The 18,298-nt window shown below is 44.8% G+C and overlaps 2 protein-coding genes across 3 annotated transcripts; one reads left to right on the top strand and one right to left on the bottom strand.

Moving 5' to 3' along the window:
* Window positions 1–427: 427 nt before the first annotated feature.
* Window positions 428–4,662, bottom strand: rad50 (DNA repair protein rad50). Its single transcript, XM_050191594.3, has one exon. The coding sequence runs from the start codon at window positions 4,551–4,553 to the stop codon at window positions 636–638; it is 3,918 nt and encodes a 1,305-aa protein (XP_050047551.1). The 5' UTR covers window positions 4,554–4,662; the 3' UTR covers window positions 428–635.
* Window positions 4,663–4,764: 102 nt separating this feature from the next.
* LOC126544440 (SREBP regulating gene protein) lies at window positions 4,765–17,922 on the top strand. 2 transcript variants are annotated; one of them, XM_055061448.2, is made up of 5 exons: window positions 4,765–4,954; window positions 5,251–5,407; window positions 6,145–6,296; window positions 11,838–11,951; window positions 14,603–17,922. In XM_055061448.2, exons 1-5 carry the CDS (start codon window positions 4,937–4,939, stop codon window positions 14,708–14,710), a joined length of 549 nt encoding a protein of 182 aa, XP_054917423.1. In that variant the 5' UTR covers window positions 4,765–4,936; the 3' UTR covers window positions 14,711–17,922. The 2 variants fall into 2 exon arrangements, with proteins under 2 accessions (XP_054917423.1, XP_050047726.1); XM_050191769.3 differs by having other exon boundaries at window positions 4,769–5,038.
* The last annotated feature ends 376 nt before the right edge of the window (window positions 17,923–18,298 follow it).

Genomic DNA, 18,298 nt, shown 5'->3' with positions numbered 1-18,298 from the left:
GCCTCAGTGCTTGTGGCACTGACTTATACAGCTAATCGGGTGTTTTCGTGCAGAGCGCGCAAAATCGACCGCTGCGCAGAACAAGACAAACGCAACACCTCACGTGTGAGACCATCAGTGGAATTGTGCCACTCTGCAAAACATGAGAAATACATTATATATATATATATATATATATATATATATATATAAATAAAGAAGGCGGGGGCCCATGATGTACCCATCGTGCAATTGTATTAGTGCAATATTAGTAAACTAATCTGAAAATCTGTGCTCATTATATAAACCGGAAAGAAGCTCTAAAGATATATTATACCAAGCTTAAGATATTTTAAAACCATGAAGCAGTCTTCACAACATCCATTTGTTTCTTAGCAATGTGGACTCGTTTCGTAGCCCTTAAATTCACTCAAACATTTCCAAAACCTGAAGTACATGTAATGTTTAATGGCTAAGGCACAGCATACAATTTAATTTACAAACTAAACATGAATCCTTTCATAACAACAGTCATAACAAACAGCCTTGCTGCTCCTTTGAACACGTTCACATCCCTACATGTGTACATGTGGTCACTCATTTTTGTAAAAGTCTCGTGGAACACAACTACTTGCAGGATTTTTCAAATCCGAAGGCTACATGATGGTACTGAGTCGGCACTTATGCAGGCGTGAGCAGCCATCTTCAGACTTCTCAACCTTGTAAAAGTACTCGGCGTAACCATTGCGCTCACTCAAAAGCCGCATGAACTCTTCATCGTGGGTAATGACAATCATCTGGAAGTTTCGTTGGCTCATACGTGCCTGCACAATCTTTCCCAGTGACAATGCGAGGCCATGGATGTTACTTCGGTCCAGGTTTGTGGTAGGTTCGTCCAAAGCGAGTATGCCGCAGTTATGGCAGAAGTTCTCGGCAAGTGCGAGTCGAATTATTAGTGACGCGAGCACCTTCTGCCCTGCGCTACAGCGACCACGCATGTCCTGTTCCACCTTTCCCTTCACCATGACCACTCGGTAGTTGTAGGCACGGCGAGATGACTCGAGGCCCTTTTCGTCGGTGTCGGTCCTGATCTGTATGTAGTCAATGTCTTCGCCACAGTAGGTGTCCTGCCAGAGCTCCTTGATGACTCGGTTGATGTCCTTCATCTTCTGCTCATGGTACTTCAGCACTGCATAGTTGACAGCTCGATAGTACATGTCAAGGTCCTTGCTGATGAACTCTTTTACGTGCATCTCTGTCAAGGCTTTCGTGTACTTTTTTCCAGCATCCTTGAAATGACCGCTGAGCTCCTTCTTAGCAGCATCAATCTTCACTCTGAGCTCGCCTTCTCGTATCTCAGCTGCTCTCTTGTCCCTCTTGAGCTTCTCAATCTTTTCTGCAATTTTGTGCTTCTCGGCATCAACGTTGCCCAACCCGGAGCGCCTCATGTCATCCCTGATTTCTGCCATCTTGTCTACATGCTGCAGCTTCCTCTTCTGGAGCTCCTTCAGATGCAAATTGTCATTGAGCTCGCGCTCTCTCAGTTCCTGGCGTGACAGACCTTGCTCTAGGCGTCTCACGAGAGCAGCCTTTTCTTCCTTCTCAGTTTCTAGTTTCTGGCCAAATTCCTTCAGTGCCTCAAGCTTCTTCCTCACATCTAGCAGCCTCTGGGGGTTTCCGCTGGCACTGTACTCTTGGATCTTGTCGAAGTGCTTCCGAAGGTCCTCCATTTCTAGTGCACGCTGGCTGACCTCTGACCGCAGTCTGTCCAGCAGGTTCTCCGTCTCACCTACTGCGCTGCTTTTGACCGTTTGTGCCCTGTCCAGTCGGCGTTGGTGCTCTTGCAGCTCTCTTCTGAGTTCTTCCAAAGAACTCTTCAGTGTCACACTTTCCGACTCCAGTTTAGTCTTTTGTTCATGCAAAATCGACTCCTCCTTCATCTTTGACTCAAATCTCAACTTTGCACTCTGAGCATCCTTGAGAGACATGTCCAGGTTGTGGAACTGCTCCAGCTTGGAACGGCAGGCATGCAGGTTCTTATCCCATGCCTTGGCTTGGTTTGTGAGGTCCTGTATTTCAGAGAGAATGCTTTCTGTGGACTTCATGGAGCCCAGCTGTTGCACTCTGGGCGACTTGGATGCCAGGCTGCGTCGGAGCGAGTCTATGTCAAGTTCCAGGCGATCAATGCGCTCGGCTTCACTTGCCATGGAATTGGCCAGAGCCAAGTCAAACTGGCGACTATCCAGAATCTCTTCCTCCTTGCCTAGCTGAGCATCTAGGGATGCACGCTCTGCTTTCAGTTTCTCAATCTTCTGCTTCAGCTTCGGAATTTCATAAGTCCTCAACTGTGCCATCTTTGTTTCGTCACCTTTCAGCCGTTGCATAGCATTGAAGAGGTTTTCCTTCTCAGAGATCTCGTCAGATTTTTTTTTTGCATCGAGGGGGATCGTGTTGATGCTCCTCTCCAAATCAGCAACAAGCTTCGCAGCCAATCCTCTGTCATCAATATCTCGTTTGCAAAGAGGGCAGCATGGTTTTGCCTTCAGAGACCTAACATATCTCGTGTACATGGCAAGGCTACCACTCAATGACCCAGTCTCTTCACGAGCCCTTTCAATGAACTGACTCAGGTCGCTGATACTTTCATCCAAGTTTTCGGAACCACAAACCGCAACAATCTTTTTCCGGCTTTTTTCAAGCTCGCCTTCTTTGTTTCTCAAGTCCTCAGCCAGCATCTTAAGCTGTGCTTCCAAAGAGCTCTGTTTAGCATGAAGCTTGCTTACTGTACTCCGGAGGCAGCTGACATCGCTTTCAACTTGGGCAGTCTTTTCTCTCACACATTTTCCATAGTCTGATGTGGGCATGCTGCCAAGAAGCTCTACAAACTTTGTCTCGTTCTCTGTCATAAGTGATTTAAGGTCAGCAGACTTCTCTTCAATGTCTTGTCTGATCCTCTCGAGCTCTGCTTGTTCTTTACTGAAACGTTGGGCATTCAGGAGGTCTGCATTCAGTTTGTCCAGCTTTACTGCAATTTCATCTTTTAACACTTGGCTGCTGTCAATCTTCTCCCTAAGACCTTCCCGTGTGTCCTCCCCTTCAAGAGCCCTGATCTCCTGTCTGAACCTCTCGATCTCACTGTTGAGTTCTCTTACCTTTGAGCTGTAGGTCTTGGCATCAAGGAGTTCCTTACGAATCCTCATAATCTCTTTACTGTTCTCATCAATGCTCTTTCGTGCAGATTCCAACTTCTGCTCACACTTTGACTTCTGCTCTCGCACAGAATCTATAGTTCCCTGCAGGGCCTTTTCCTGTTCCTCCCTTTCCTGCTTCGAGTCCTCAAAGCGTCTTTGGGCTTCTTTCTTTTTCCTGTCAAGTCCAGCCAGGACAGCCACAACTTTGTCCTTGAGAGAGTCACTCGACATGACGTCAACATTTAGACACTGGCTCTTGTTCAATCGCTCCAACTTTGCTTCTACTTTCTGCGATGTCTCCTGCACAGCTTGTTGTTCGCTCTGCAGATGACCCAATATGGGCAGCAGTTTTTTGTGTTCATCACTATTCTTACTCATTAGTGAAGACGCCTCTTGCAGGGCAGTCTTTTCCTTCTCGAGAGATGCTTTGTCCTCCAGCATCTGTACTTCAAAGTTTTCAATCTCCTGCTTCAACTGCTCTTCGGAACCAGTGAAAACGTCTTTCAAGTTTACCGTGATGCGCTTTATCTCATTTTCTGTGTACTGAAGCTGCTCCTTTTCAGCGGAGAGCTTTTGTTGAAGGCTTCGTTCTTTGTCCAGCTTGTCTTCAAGTGCCTTCCAAGCAGCGCTCAGCGGTTCCAGGCTCTCCTGAATATCGCGTATCGTGCTGGCACAGTCTTCAAGGCGCTGCTCGCACTTGGTGACCTCTTCCTCGTATTCGTCGGCCTTTTCCTTGTTCGCTCGCAGATACTTGATGGTTTCCTTCATCATCTTCATACCGTTTGTGTACTCAATTTTCTGCTTGCGGATTTGCTCCAGGGCCTTTATGTACTGGGTGGCCGCGAATATGTTGTCAAACTTGGTCTTAAGCGCCAGTCCTTCCGAGAGCGGCCAGTTGGAATCCGTCTGGTGACAGAAGATGACGTTCTCCAATATGGCACGCGGGACACCCAACAGTTCGATTACAGTGGCACCGACGTCAAAGCACCTCGGCGTGGCAGTGGTTCTTGTGCCGTCTTTGGCGTACTGCACAAGAGCAGTGTCGACGGTCTTGAACGCAGTATTCGTCTTGTTTTGACGCAAAAGGAAACTTCGCGTCAACACGTTGGCGCAGCCCGTGACGTCAATAAACTTTAGTTTAATCTGTGCGTTCACTTCCGTCTCACGGTTGAGCTTGGGGTCGTGGATGAACACTTTTCCTTGACCCGGCGGCAGGTCCCCCGTGGTCGCGTTGCGCAGACACTCAATGATGGTCGTTTTGCCCGTGCCATTGCTACCCAAAATCAGCGTTAGCGGGGAAAAAAACGTCATAACTTGTCTGTCAGCTTCTTGCGGACCGAAGCTCCTGATGCCTTGAATCTGTAGCTTTTCAAGCATCGACATTTCGAGGCAGTAGTCAACTTCGTAAAAACAAAACTAAGCGCCGCCTAGCAGGCGAGAACCGGCGCACGTTCCCGCGCAAGGAGAAACGCCCGCAGCGCCTGCTTGTACCCGACTTGCTGCGACACGCTCCTGGCTATAGCTAGTCGAGCCGTCGAGCCACGAGTGGCCACGAGGGTGGCTACTCGTCACATTTGAGCCAGGTTGAAGATAGACGAAAGCCATCTCCAGCCATCTGTTTCTAAACGCGAAGGCAGCGGAGGGCCGTTGAGGCGTACGGTCGCATCTATGGGGACGCTACCCGTCTGATAGCGATGAGAGGCCGTTGCGGGCAGCGAACAGCTGCGTTAAAAATTATGGTGTGGCCAACGTCACCGAAGGCGTAAATGGTGACCAAAGTCATTGTAAGGTTCTTGAAGAAGAGGATTGTGCTTGCTGTCATCTTCTGTGTGTCGCTTCTGTATTGCTTATCGTCGCTCTTAACCGAGGTGGGTCACGGTCTGCTACCTTCTCGTGTTCACGGCCGCTGGCATAACAACGCGCCTTGCTACTCGTCTGACTCGGAGAAAACTTTGAAAAAAGCTTTACCGGCAGCGTGTATGCGCGTAACGTATATCTGCCGGTTTGTTTACACAGGGATCGTATGAGACAGTTGTGAGGCCTACGCCAGTGCGACTTATTTCCTCGTGTTTGGTTTCAGGACTCGGTTGGTGTCGAAACGAACGAAACACTTGGAAAGATTTCTCTGCCACCGAGCTCCTTCAAATGGCATCTTGATAAAGAAAAGAGCAACTCGAGTGCCCCCGTTACTTGCAGAAATTCGGTACAAGGAAAAGTCCTCGTAGCAGATGACCGAGGTAAGTGGAGCTCGTCGGTCACGATCCGATTTGGGGACGGTGCTTTTGGAGAGCGAAAGCTTAATTCTTGCCAAGTTTTCCGTAATGGTCTCACGAATCAACTGTTTATCAAGCGGCAATGGACGCCTTCACTGCTGAAGAGCGATTCCTAACGACAATTGACTAATGTAAACAAGCAGCTTGTATTTGAATCTGCGTCGTGCGTTCTAGCGCATGCTGGCGTGCATGGTTATCGTCAGTTGCACATCGCATTACTAATGTTCTCCGAAAGTCAAGAAGCACAACACAAAATCTGCTTACACGGTGGCGGAGCGAGTCACTTGTGCGGCAAGGAGGTGTTCTAGGCGTTAATTGATTTACAATGCGACGCGAGGCGGATGCCGTGTTTGTGATTGCCCGTAGCAACTTGAACGTAAATGCGCTGTGCTCGTGATTCGCTTGGTGCAACATTCACATTTGCTACAAGAGAAATTCAGCTTAACAAGTAAAAAAGTTTCAATAAAGAGTTTCTTGTGCCTCAAGCATGCTGGAATTCAGGTTGAGCTGACTTATTTTTTCAGCACTCTTACTTTGTACACATTTTAGTGCATGCCTTTTGTAAAATGGTCATTTTGGATGCGGTATTTAACCTAAAGAAAAAAAAAACAAATGTGCAGAGCCTGTCTGCCACAGGCCTACCTTACACAGCATTTAGCCAAAAATTAACTGTTTTTAAAAAAATGGTGTTGACATTATAGGTTACGTCTGCCAAAGGTCAGAGGTTGCATCAAATGGCTGTTGCATTGCTGAAGCTGCCAGCACACGACGTTACTGCTGCGATACGTGCCAATCCAATGGTTGCTGCAGCATCTACGAGTACTGCATCTCTTGCTGCATGCATCCACAAAAGGTGCCAACAACCGTTGTTTGCTGTTCGTGCGTGATGCTCTCATTCACCTCTTTATGATAACGCCTCAAGTACCCGTTCTGTCATGATTGTCACTTGTCTCTCTCAAGTTTTGTTATAGATACACTGAAGGAAAATATTAAGTATAGCCAATATAATGGAGTGCAGTCCTATAATTTCTAAGCATTTCGGTGTTAAGAGATGGCTTAGCAACAGAGAAAGCAGAGGAGGTATTCTGCAGCAGTCCACCTAGTGGACTGTCGATTTCAGCCACTGCTGATTGGCTGGAGCTGCTCATCTCCTTCTCGCTCGTACAGCTGCATCCAATCAGCAGTACTCCCCCAGGTGTTCATGGCAGCACATCTCTTTGCGTGGGGCAGATTCCCTGCACTGTTCCAGTAATCTTGCAAGTCACACAGTGCCAGCCGCTATTGCCTTCCGTGATTCAGAAGACCATACAGAGAGGGTGCCACACACTTGCAAATAGCGCTAACAGAGTCCTTCTTTAGAAAAATGAGATATTGGCCATGCTGCATTCAAATGTTCAAGTGCACTACAATTATTTTCTTGGTTTCAGTCGGTGCTCAGCTTTAATGACACATCGCGAGATTGTTTCATGGCTGCATTTCAGTAGGGGCAGAATGCAAAAATGCTTTTTTTTTTTAAATTTAGGTGCAAGTTGAAGAACCCCGAGTTGTTGACATGTATCCAGAGCCTATTTTCATGTCTGTAGTAGTCGGTGTATTGCTTTAGGATGGTAAAACAGGGTGTCTACCATTAGGAAAAACCTGGCATTTTCAGCAAATTTTGACAGTTCTGGAAAATTTGTGGGAAAAACTGAATTTTCACTATGGCTGCTTTAAAACGGGAAAATTGGTACCTACAGTGGCTATGGTGAGCTAGTGGTATGCCAAAAGGAAGCAAGGTTTTCAAATGAACCTGCACAACCTGCAAATAATGGTGTATTTTTGCTAGTTCTGTAAACGTGAGCCTGGCCGTGTAGCTTGAGTATCATTAAACATTTTACAGGTGATGAAGAGAAAACTAAGAGTGCATATCCCACCTTATTTGCAACTTACTGGCAGTTCTTTCTTGGAAATTATAGGCTGGCATAGTAACTTGCCAAGCTATAAATCACTACTACTTGTGCCTGAACCTTCAGTGTCAAACTGTTGGGGAATTTTCATAAAGATGGTCAGGGAAAACCTGGAAGAATCAGGAAATTTGAAAGCTCCAATGTCATAAGCACCCTGTTAAATTCCTTAATATGCTTTGATTTGCTTTGTTCATATCAATTACAAATAGGGCATTGTAAGATGTCACAGGAGGAGCTGATTCCATAGTTGCGCAGTGGTAGTGCCAGTCCTCTTCCATATTTGTCATTCTCTTAATTATGAAAAGCTCTGTTCTATTCTCCAAATGTAACACATTAGACATATTATGAAATGATCCATGTGTTTAGCTTGACTTAGTAGTTGTCTTCCGCTTTCCTTTGACCCTTCTAATCCCGCATGGGCATGTGCGTTAGCAGGCGCTTGATGTGTTGTGGCACCACAGACCCGAGCATGTGGGAGTTGGACCCTCCCGCGTGTAGCCATGTGTGGCATAGCCGTGTCCTGGGAAAAGGGGATCCTGGGGGTTGAGCCAAAGACGGATGCTTGGACCTATAAGGCAGAGGCAACACATCTCTTTGGCCTCTGCTTCACTGAGACGGCACCTCTGGACTTACCCACCCCGAGGAAATTGGCAGGCGCCTTTTCCTATCCCCTTCCTCAACCTTTTCCATCTTTCCTGTCTTCTATATCCGATTTTCCAGGCGGCAAGGGTTAACTGTGTATAATATAGCCAGACTTGAGCATATACATTAGGTTAAAATAGCTATGTACAGCTGACATCTGCATTTCCTTCGGGTCTCGCATCGTCCACTTGTTGGGCTCGGTGGTGGGTGGCTGGCATAGCTGCCAAAATCAAATTAATTTTTATGGCTAAAACATCTTTCCCCCCACTTCCTGATTGCCCTCTTTCTAAAAGAGGACGCACCAATGAAACCTGGAGATTTTTTGTCCAGCAGAAAGAAACCTTCCCTCGCTTTCAGGTCATGCACTGTCCTAATGCTGAAAAAAATCGTGAGAACACTATCTCATTTCATTGTTGCGAAATGCGTTATTGATAAAATAGGACCTGCATACAAAGTTACTAAGATGGTGAGTGGCAACCTGCTACTTGAGGTCCACGACATCCAGCAACATGGAAAACTGTCGAGCCTTATGACATTTGGTGATGTCCCAATCACGGTGACTCCATACAGCTCCATGAATACAGTCCGTGAAGTCGTATCAGATGATGATCTCCTAAATTTGACTGAAGAAGAGCTTCTCGAGGGATAAAAGAACCAGAATGTTGATCCAAGTTCAAAGAATAAAGATCAAACGTGAGAGCAAAGAAATTCCTAACAAACACCTCATTTTAACCTTTGCATCGAGTACACTGCCAGATTTCCTCAAAACAGGCTACACAAAGACACGGATCTGAGCTTACATCCTGAACCCACGTAGATGTTTCAGTGTATCAGACATTCGACCATGGCTCACAAAGCTGCCGAGGCCGACTGACCTGTGCAAAATGCAGTGAGTACGGACGCAACTCTAACAACTGTAGTACCATGCTCCACTGTCCGAACTATGATGATGGACATGCAGCCTACTCTCATTTCTGCTCCACATGAAAAAAAAGAGAAAGATGTCCTTATACTCGAGGTAAAAGAGAACGCCTCGTTTTAGGAAGCACGAAAAGGGATTTCATTCCTTTATACCAAAAGGTATGCTGATGCGGCACGTAAGGGCACAACGCTGCATCAAACTTCCTGCATCAGCTCGGGCTACACAGTGTGTGGCCGTGTTACCAGCCCCCTTGGCAAATGAGGCTAGGCCTTCTCCAAAAACACCCCACTCGAATGAGCGGAAGTCCAGCAGCTCCCAGGAGTTGACGGACACAACCCCAAGCCATCCAGTGCATCGGTAGCAGCGCGATTCTCGCGACTGCTCCAAGAAAGGCGAAATTCGGATTACAGGGCTTGGAAAGGCTCTGTAAGCCAACATGAGTCGTCTTTGACTCACAGCATAAAAATGCCAACACTATGGATACACAAGCATTACACTGGAACGTAAGACGTCCCATCCACAACCTCGATGACATTAAGAAACTCCTACAGAAATACAATCGAAAGGTGCTATGTGTTCAGGAGACACACCTAAAACCAACCCAAAGTAACTTCCTCAGGCAGTATGGCATTTTCCGAAAAGGTCGCAATGGCGTACTCGCCTCGTTGGGCGGTGTTGCAGTCAGTGTACAAAGGTGTTGCTTGTCAACAGTTACTTCTTTGAACTCTTCTTGAGGCAGTCTGAGTGGTGCTCTTTCAGAAGTTGGTCACTATATGTTCCCTATACATCCCTCTGAATAATCAACATTCCAGATAAGAGTTTCTAAGCTTTATCGCTGAAATTCTTCAACCATATATCATTGTTGGAGACCTAAATGCCCATAGCAACCTGTGAGGTGACTCTTGTGATGCAAGAGGGCACTTAATTGAAAACTTTCTTTTCTCTACAGATGTGTGCTTGCTAAATAAAAAAGAGCCTGCATTCTACAGTGTGGCACACAAAACATACTCATCTATAGATTGAAGCATCACATCAAGTACACTCATGCCATATCTGGAGGGGAACGCCATCAAAACCCTTACGGGAGTGACAACTTCCCGATTGTTTTAACATTAACAAAAAGTCATGAAAACTCTCCCCATGTTCCCCAGTGGAAAATTGACTCTGCCGACTGGAAGCAATACAGAGAGCTCACCCACCTAACATGCGATGACATCCATACACTTAACATTGACGACGCAGTGGCACATTTCACAGCATTTATTGTGACTATAGCATCCATGTGCATTCCAGACGACGTGCTCCCTTGTGTAATGATGACTTCATGGAAACACAAAGAAAGCGAAATAAGGCTTGGGGCCACCTTTGTGACTTTCCCACCAAAGAGAATCTTGTAAACGTTAAGACGAAGAGTGAGGATAGAAGAACGCGCTACCGTGCCAAAAGGGAAGGCTGGCAAAAACACATATCGGGCATAAACTTACACAAACGAAAGGAAAGCATGGAACTGAGCACACCCATCCTCTACCATTAGTAAACACACAGGGAAACACTCTAGAAGACAAGGCTGATTTTCTAGGTGTCCACTTCGAGTACATTTCGAGTTCGGCCAATTACACAGATACATTTCTATGGTACTAGCGACAAGCAGAGCGATTGCCCCTGGATTGGAAAATAACAAGGAATGAATATTACAACCTTCCATTTACCACAGTGTAGTTTCAGGCCTCACTGAGTTGTAATAAGTCAGTGCCAGGAAGGGATAGAATAGCTTACGACAGGATCAAACATTTGCACCCTGAAACCCACAAAACACCTCTGTCACTTTTTAACTCCATATACTGTGGTGGGTACATCCCGGCTGCCTGGAAAGATGCAATAATTCCAATTCTCAAGGAGAACAAGGACCCGGCTTCGGCCAGCAGTTACTAGGCCTATAGCCCTAACAAGGTGCCTATGCAAACTCTTTGAGAAAATGACTAACCAACGCCTGATCCATTTTCTTGCAAGTAACAAAACACCAGATCCCTTACAGTGCATTTTCAGGGAAGGTAGATCCACAACAGATCACCTTGTCTGCATCGAGACAAATCTGGTTGGAATGGACATCCAAAGCAACTTGCTCAACGTGATTCAAAGTTATTTCTCGAACCGCACATTCCGTGTTCAAGTTGTGTGGCCAACGTCAGTCTGAAGCCCTCAACTACGGCGTTCCTCGTAGCCCCCCTATGCAGTTCCAGTGTGCTCACACTGGAACCCCACAATTAAGATTTCTGGTTAGTTCCAATCTCTGGCCTTGACAGCCGCATTTCTTGTGCGTCGTAAGCAGCCGACTCTAGTCTGAAATATTTCAGAGCCCTCCAGTGCACTGCGTGCCATAATTTTTCATGCTTGAGCTACGATTGTCTGCTGCACACTTGAGTGTATGAGGGATGATATAGTGGAGGGCTCTAAATTAATTTTCATGGGGTTGTGTAGTGTAAGTGTGCAGGGCATTGTCTTATTCCACTCCCGTTGGAATGTGGCCGGCCACGTCCAGGATTCAGCCCTGCGACTTTTCACTCTGAAGCACAATTCCATTGCCAGTATCTTGCCTGGCATTCATGCTTTGCCTCTGTCTAGCCATAATGACTCAGGGCCCAGATGGTAATTAAATGAAATAGTAAATAATTCTGGCAGTTTTCCCACAATTTTTTTTCCCTCTCTGTGTGCTGGAAAGTAGCCCATAGAAATTATGTCATTTGTTGTTTGACAGTGCATGTATAGCGTCTGTTGCCCTACTTCATGTTGTTATGCTGGTTCCTTTTCTCTTTGTCTCTCTCTCTCTTTATTCTTGGCTCAAAGTTGTTGTTGGTTGAATGCTTAATTTTTCAATCGCATGCAGATCACAATACTGCAGAAGATCCTAGGGAAGGCATCGGACACATTCAAAATGTTGGTGGCATCCATCACCGACCATTTTGAGCTTTGCCTCACAAAGTGCAGGACGTCATCCGATGTACGTATGGCTCTCCCTTTTTCTGTGCGTTGAGCTGCTGTGGACAGTTTAAAGCCCTACCTGTTCATTTCATCTTAAATACTTTCCGTGACATTGGTGACAATTGGCATACCCTTCTCCTTTATTTTTACATGCATGTATGTGTAATGAAAGAACTATCTTTAATTAATTACTGTATGTTAGAGATGATAGAACTTATGCCCTTGGTACAAGTGTGTGTGTGCATGTGTGTGTGTGCGTTTTACTGTACAGAATTTTTTATGATCACCTGTGGCAGACAGCGTAATTTTAGTCCTTGAGCTAGATTACTCGAAGCGGCGTACACTACTCACACTAGAAATCAGAATGCATGATCAGCAAATTAACCTAAGTTCACTAATTAACTTCTTGCTAAAGTACTTTACAGCACATTTTGCTATCTACAAATTGCAGCCGGTGAGCTTGCAAGGCACGTCCATGTAGAACTAACTCTAAGGATCTCATATTACAAGAAGCCAACAAACACTGACACCAAGGACAACATATGGGAAATTACTTGTTCTTAATAAATGAAATAAATAAAAGATAAATTAATTGAAATAAAAGTGGATGAAAAAACAACTTGCCGCAGGTGGGGAACGATCCCACAACCTTCGCATTTCGCGTGCGATGTGAGATGCTCTAGCAATTGAGCTACCGCGGCACTGTTTTTTCTTTTTGACCGGTTGCCTTCACCCAAAAAAGATCACGTTCTCATGACGCCTGTGGCAGAAAGTATGTTCTACATCTTCCGCCAAGGTCTGTGCGTGGTGGCGCTGGCTAACACTCCCAGTGTTCTACTAGGACACATAAATACCCAAGCTCAATTGGTAGAGCATCGCACGCGACATGCGAAGGCTCTGGGATCGTCCCCCACCTGCGGCGACTTGTTTTTTCATCCACTTTCATTTCCATTAATTTATCGTTTCTTTATTTCATTTATTAAGCACAAGTAATTTCCCCTATGTTGTCCTTGGTGTCAATGTTTGTTGGCTTGTTGTGATATGACTAATAAAAATCGGGCCCCTCGGTTAACCCCTTTCTTCTCGTTTTCTAAGGATCTCATGGGTATTGCGATATGCGCTGTGAAACTTGCAGTAAACAGGAACTGTTGTTTCACTTACTTTTGGAACAAACCACTATTTTCTGCATTGAAGCATGAAATTAGTGTAACTGGAACGTCCATGTTTTCATTGCAAACTTTGGGAATGCATATCTCAAAACTGGTGTCTTCCTGAAAATTTTTTCCAAGTGAGTACACCTTGCGTACTCACTGGCTATAATTAGTAAATTGTACAATATGTGTTAAAGTAGTGAATTTTTAAAATGATAATTGGTAATTTTTTTAATTATTTGATTATGCATTTAGATTTCTGTGCAAGTAATGTCAGCCTCGTTTAGTAATTCAGCTCAATGACGAGTATTATGCTATCCACCAAAGGCAATTAATAAGAATTCTGTATGTAAAGAAACACCCAATATATAAGCTGCACCCCCAATTGCAAGCCTCAAGAAGGAAGGAATAACAACTGGATACATAACTTGTGCTGACCACTGCGTGAAATATCTTTTGTTTTGCACAATTGCTGGCATACAGTCAAGCCAGAGAACCAATTTTCTGGTGCTTTGTTCAGTCCTCACCTATTAGCTGTTGCAGTGCCATGCTGCTTCACATCAACACAGAACACACTTATATGCAGATTTTGCTTTCAAGTTCGCATGTAGCCTGCAGCCCCACGTTGTTATGAAGTTTTTAAACGTTTTCAAGCTGGTTATGGTTATGGAAATAGGTTGACTGTGGCATACATTGGGCCACATGGAGCTTATCAACAGATGTAGCACCTGCATAAGAAGTCAGTGCAGACATGCATGCCATTGACATAGGCTAAAGTAATTTGCCTCACTTACTGTGCTGCAACGGCCATGTTTTCTCAGCAACAGACCTTTAACATTTCAAGTTATTGCATAGAAAGACATGTGTAATCAGGAGAGCAGATGAACAACTTGGTGTGGACACAGCTCATTATTGGTACCATGTAAATAGCACAAGAGAGCTGGCACTTATTGTCATGAGCTAGAGATTGTTCTTGGATGAGTGTTGCCATTGAGCGATTGGTTGAGGGGTTGGAAATTGATTGCTCAAGTGGATAAGTGATTGGAAAACCACTGAAGCAACATTATGTTTGAAGCATGCTGTTGCTTCTGTGGCCTCCCACTCGGCTTCAGTAGTGTCGATCGAAGTCCAGCACAACCTTGATTCTATTTGAAATTGCCCTAGTCAATATACTGTGCTGTATATGCAGTAAGACAACAGTGGCATAATTTTTCGCTTCTATCTTTGTTCTACCACTTTATGATGATACAGGGTATATGGTGTTCTTAATGAATAGCGCATTTTGAAGAGGTGCACAGTCTAACCAGTCATCACCTGTAAAAAAAAAGTAAGGAAATGAAACGTAGGTACAGCAGAGAGTCAGATTTGTTATGGCACACATTGTGTAGGATGTTCTGGTGCAGGACACTACTAAAAAAGCAGATGTCAATGCTGTTGCCCTCTGCAGTATACCTAATTGAGCTTGTGCTGGTGGTGATGTTGCTTATGACATACATATATATCTATGCTTTTGTGACAGAGTGTTCATCATGAGAACTCGTATCGTGATCCCAAGGCGAAGCATTGCTACGCCGACGAGCCACCAGGTCGGCAAGTGGCGACACGAAGCCAGCTGATGAAGGAGTGACTGATTGGCTGGTGACTTTCTGCAGCCTTGCAATTCCTGACTGCGGGCAGTCTGTGCAGCTTGCTAGCAAAGCATATATTTTCTGGTCTTGTAGCAACTGGCTGGACTTCATTGCATTCTTGATGTGACAAACCTGATGGGGAAGCACAAGTGATAGTTTGGCATGGTGCTTGTGTGGAAGGTTGGTGTGCCTGGTGTGTTGGAAAGGGATGATGCAATCAACGTGTAACAGCAGTGGACAGGTTGCACTAGCAGTTATGTGCACTAGCTGGTTTGGCCTCACTACCATTATTACTTGCTTGTTGTAGCTGTTTACAGCGCAGTTCTTTGACCTGGCAAACTAGAGAAACATAAGGCTTGCAGTACATTTTTCACACATTCAGTTCAGCCTTCCCTTGTTGCGATAGGAAGGTTGGTTTTGTTAGTTCAGCTGTGTGTTCCAAAACGGTTGCCTGTTGCCTTTGCAGTTTGTGTGATCCACTCTGTGTGCACCCCTAAAGGAAGGTATGAGAACTGCACTTTGAGGTGTTGATTTTGAAGTAGTATTTCTTAATCATACTGGTAATGAAAGAAGGGGCTCCTTGGCAAATACAGCGCACTAGTTTTCAAAGGGCCACGTGGTTGTTTGTAGTTGTGTCGGCTGTGTTTGCAGCAGTTGTTGAGGCCTTGTTGCTGCTTGTTACTCCGATGGCACATACCTGAGACCCTTGTCCAAGTTATTGAACTGTGCAAAACAACACGAGGACATGTTGTAGTCGTCATTACCAATGTTCACTTTGCCAGTGATACAGCAGACAAACTGATTGGTTAAAGGCTCATCAAATAGCATGTTTTAGCATTGAGGTTTCACTCCATAAGCCCTCTCATCCTTAACAATGCAACGAAAACTTCTGTTAGCCATTTGTCATGTACGGCTCTTATCATGATCAGCAAAGAAAAAGATGTTAAATATCCAAATACGCAGTGTGTAAGTCCACATGTTGGACGAATTACCTGCTACAATTGGAAAGATTGCAGTTTTTCTTAGCTTTGAACTTGTTCCATATTTCAGATTTGCGCAGCATTTTTTGGTTAATTTTTCCAGGTCTGCAGTGGCTGTGAGTACGTGATTAATTCGGCTTTTCACTGCCATCGGCCAATCTTCTGGTTTGTTCAGACGGTATTGTGGCAGCTCTGTAAGTTCACTGGCCCTAGTTTGATTGCCAGACCCCAGGACAAATTTTTAATAAATTGGTGAAGTTTGCTTTTTTCAGGATACACGTGCACTGATGGAACGCTCATTATCGTCAGCTGCTGAGGGATTATTTTAACTAGATTTCGATTGACAGGCCTGGGCTTGTCGGCCGTAAAATGAGAGATGTATTTTAACACACAACATGCTGATCCTAATGGCCTAATGTACAGGCGCAACATACAGTGATGGTAGTGTTAAAATTTGGGCGAATTGGTAACTGTCACTGTGTGCATGTTGCTTAATTCCTTAGTATGTGTGTGCTGTGAACATCATCGAAATGAACACTGATGACTAGGACTCATTCACAGGACAGGTTAAGCAGAGGTTATGGCATTAGAGCTTCTAGATACAAGTGTCCTTGCTCATGCTTTGTTGGAGGTGGCCACCAGTAGTCATCAGTGTGGCAACGCTTGCTTCATATATGGGCCTCGCATGCTTCACATTCTGTCTTGCTTTTGTAGAATAGACATTCTGTCAGGCCTTGAATTGTAAAATGGGTGCACTGCTTGTCTTCAGTGAATTCTATGTACTATAATGGCAATTCCTTGTGGGCTTTGTGTGACTCAAGAACTGTCTTCTTTAAAGGGTAGGCCATTATGCAAAAAAAAGGTGAGGCATGCAGACAGGACACAAGAGTAGAGAAGTGGACAACGCGAACGCCGACTATCATCTGAAGGGAGCACTGAGGCGAAAAAATAAAGAAGACACAAAACTCATCTGCGCAAGCTCAGGAATGCCACGTGTCAGTCGGGTACATGTGCCGGTCTACGTGAGAGATAACTGTTAAGGCACTTAATCTCTTCCTTATGTAAAGTAATCGAAGGCTGACTCACGCACGCACTTCCACCATTATAGATATGCCATGCCTCTATCACAAGATGCATATCTTCATTCTTATGCCTGTACACAGGCATAAGAATGAAGATACGCATCTTATGGTAGAGGCATGGCATATCTATAATGGTGGAAGTGCGTGCGTGAGTCAGCCTTCGATTACTTTACATAAGGAAGAGATTAAGTGCCTTAACAGTTATCTCTCACGTAGACCGGCACATGTACACGACTGACACGTGGCATTCCTGAGCTTGTGCAGATGAGTTTTGTCTTTTCTTTTTTCGCCTCAGTGTTCCCAGTTGATAGTCGACGTTCGTGTTGTCCACATCTCTACTCTTGTGTCCTGTCTGTACGCCTCACCTCTTTTTTGCATAATGAATTCTTACCAGCTAGCTCAGCTTTCTGTCGTTGTAGGGTAGGCCACTTTTGTTGTTTTTCAGTTATAGAAGTATTCATTAAATTGGCACAATTTGTAGGTCTTTCATTGGCCTATGTTGGTTGAATTTTGTGTACATAATGTTTATTTCATGTTGTGTAAACTCCTGTACAGCCTACTATGATAGTCATGTACTTATGTTCCAAGCTTCTGTCGGGATGCCGCCCATGCATTCTCCTTTTTATGGTAATCTTGAACTAGAGTGGAACCTACACTATCTGCCCTGGTGCCAAAGACTCGGCAGACAACGCTCTGACCCGGAGGGAGGCTTGGTTTCCCACGTTTACACCCCTTTTTGTTTTTTGGCTCATGTCTGGTGTAGTTTATGCTCCAGTGCTAGATTCTTGTAAAATGGAGTGTAGCAGACGGGTGTTTATTATGCAGGCCACACACCACCCTCTTTGTAGTTTCAAAATTTCTGATAAAATTTAGTGCCTACATGTATCCGGTGCTCTCGTAAAAACGTTTTGAAGGAAGTAAGTGATGAATTTGCTTGATGAACTATGACCTTCGCAGAAGTGGACTTGAATGCCCTGTACACAATTGTAATGTGTACATTTGCTGGCATTTTGTGTTGGGATTTGTATGTTTTGTATTGTGAATATTGTAGTCAGCTGCCTTTATGCCTGTATATAGCGGCCTGTCTTCGTATTTTGGAGGGAAAGGGTCTCAATATCAATTTAAAAAATAAAGATGTTTACACTGTCATGATTGTGTGTGTGTTTGCTTATTCAATTGCAGGAGCTCACAGTGAAAGGAGCTTTGGTCCAATTTAGCACTGTGAAATACATCTACCATAAATAAAGGAGATATGTATGTATCGTTCAGTAAGCAGATGCACCCAGGGAGTGGTATTGGAATTGGTGTATGAGAAGTGTAATCTTTTTCTGTAGAGTAGCTGCGGAATTTTGTCTTCATTGCGCTACACAGCGGTGCGTTTCGGCTGCTGCATACATTTAACGGTTGCATTCACGGCGCGCCGATGTTTATTATAGCTGTTCATCCGCCAGCTGTAACGCAACGACTGTGATATGGTACCTAGATACCGAAACCGAAAGTAGCTCCTTTTCGAGCGCCAACATGG

Source organism: Dermacentor andersoni, chromosome 3 (genome assembly GCF_023375885.2).
Source record: "Dermacentor andersoni chromosome 3, qqDerAnde1_hic_scaffold, whole genome shotgun sequence".
NCBI classification, from domain to species: Eukaryota; Metazoa; Arthropoda; class Arachnida; order Ixodida; family Ixodidae; genus Dermacentor; species Dermacentor andersoni.
Note: the sequence above shows the minus strand (reverse complement) of the source record. Positions and strands in the feature narration are given on the sequence as shown.

Excerpts from the sequence above, each read along its gene's own strand:
- rad50 (XM_050191594.3), bottom strand. The coding sequence starts at position 4,553 with ATGTCGATGCTTGAAAAGCTACAGATTCAAGGCATCAGGAGCTTCGGT.
- LOC126544440 (XM_050191769.3), top strand. The coding sequence starts at position 4,937 with ATGGTGACCAAAGTCATTGTAAGGTTCTTGAAGAAGAGGATTGTGCTT. Across the intron at positions 5,408-6,144 it reads CCTCGTAGCAGATGACCGAG|GTTACGTCTGCCAAAGGTCA; the intron begins GTAAGTGGAGCT and ends TTGACATTATAG. Across the intron at positions 11,952-14,602 it reads AGTGCAGGACGTCATCCGAT|AGTGTTCATCATGAGAACTC; the intron begins GTACGTATGGCT and ends CTTTTGTGACAG.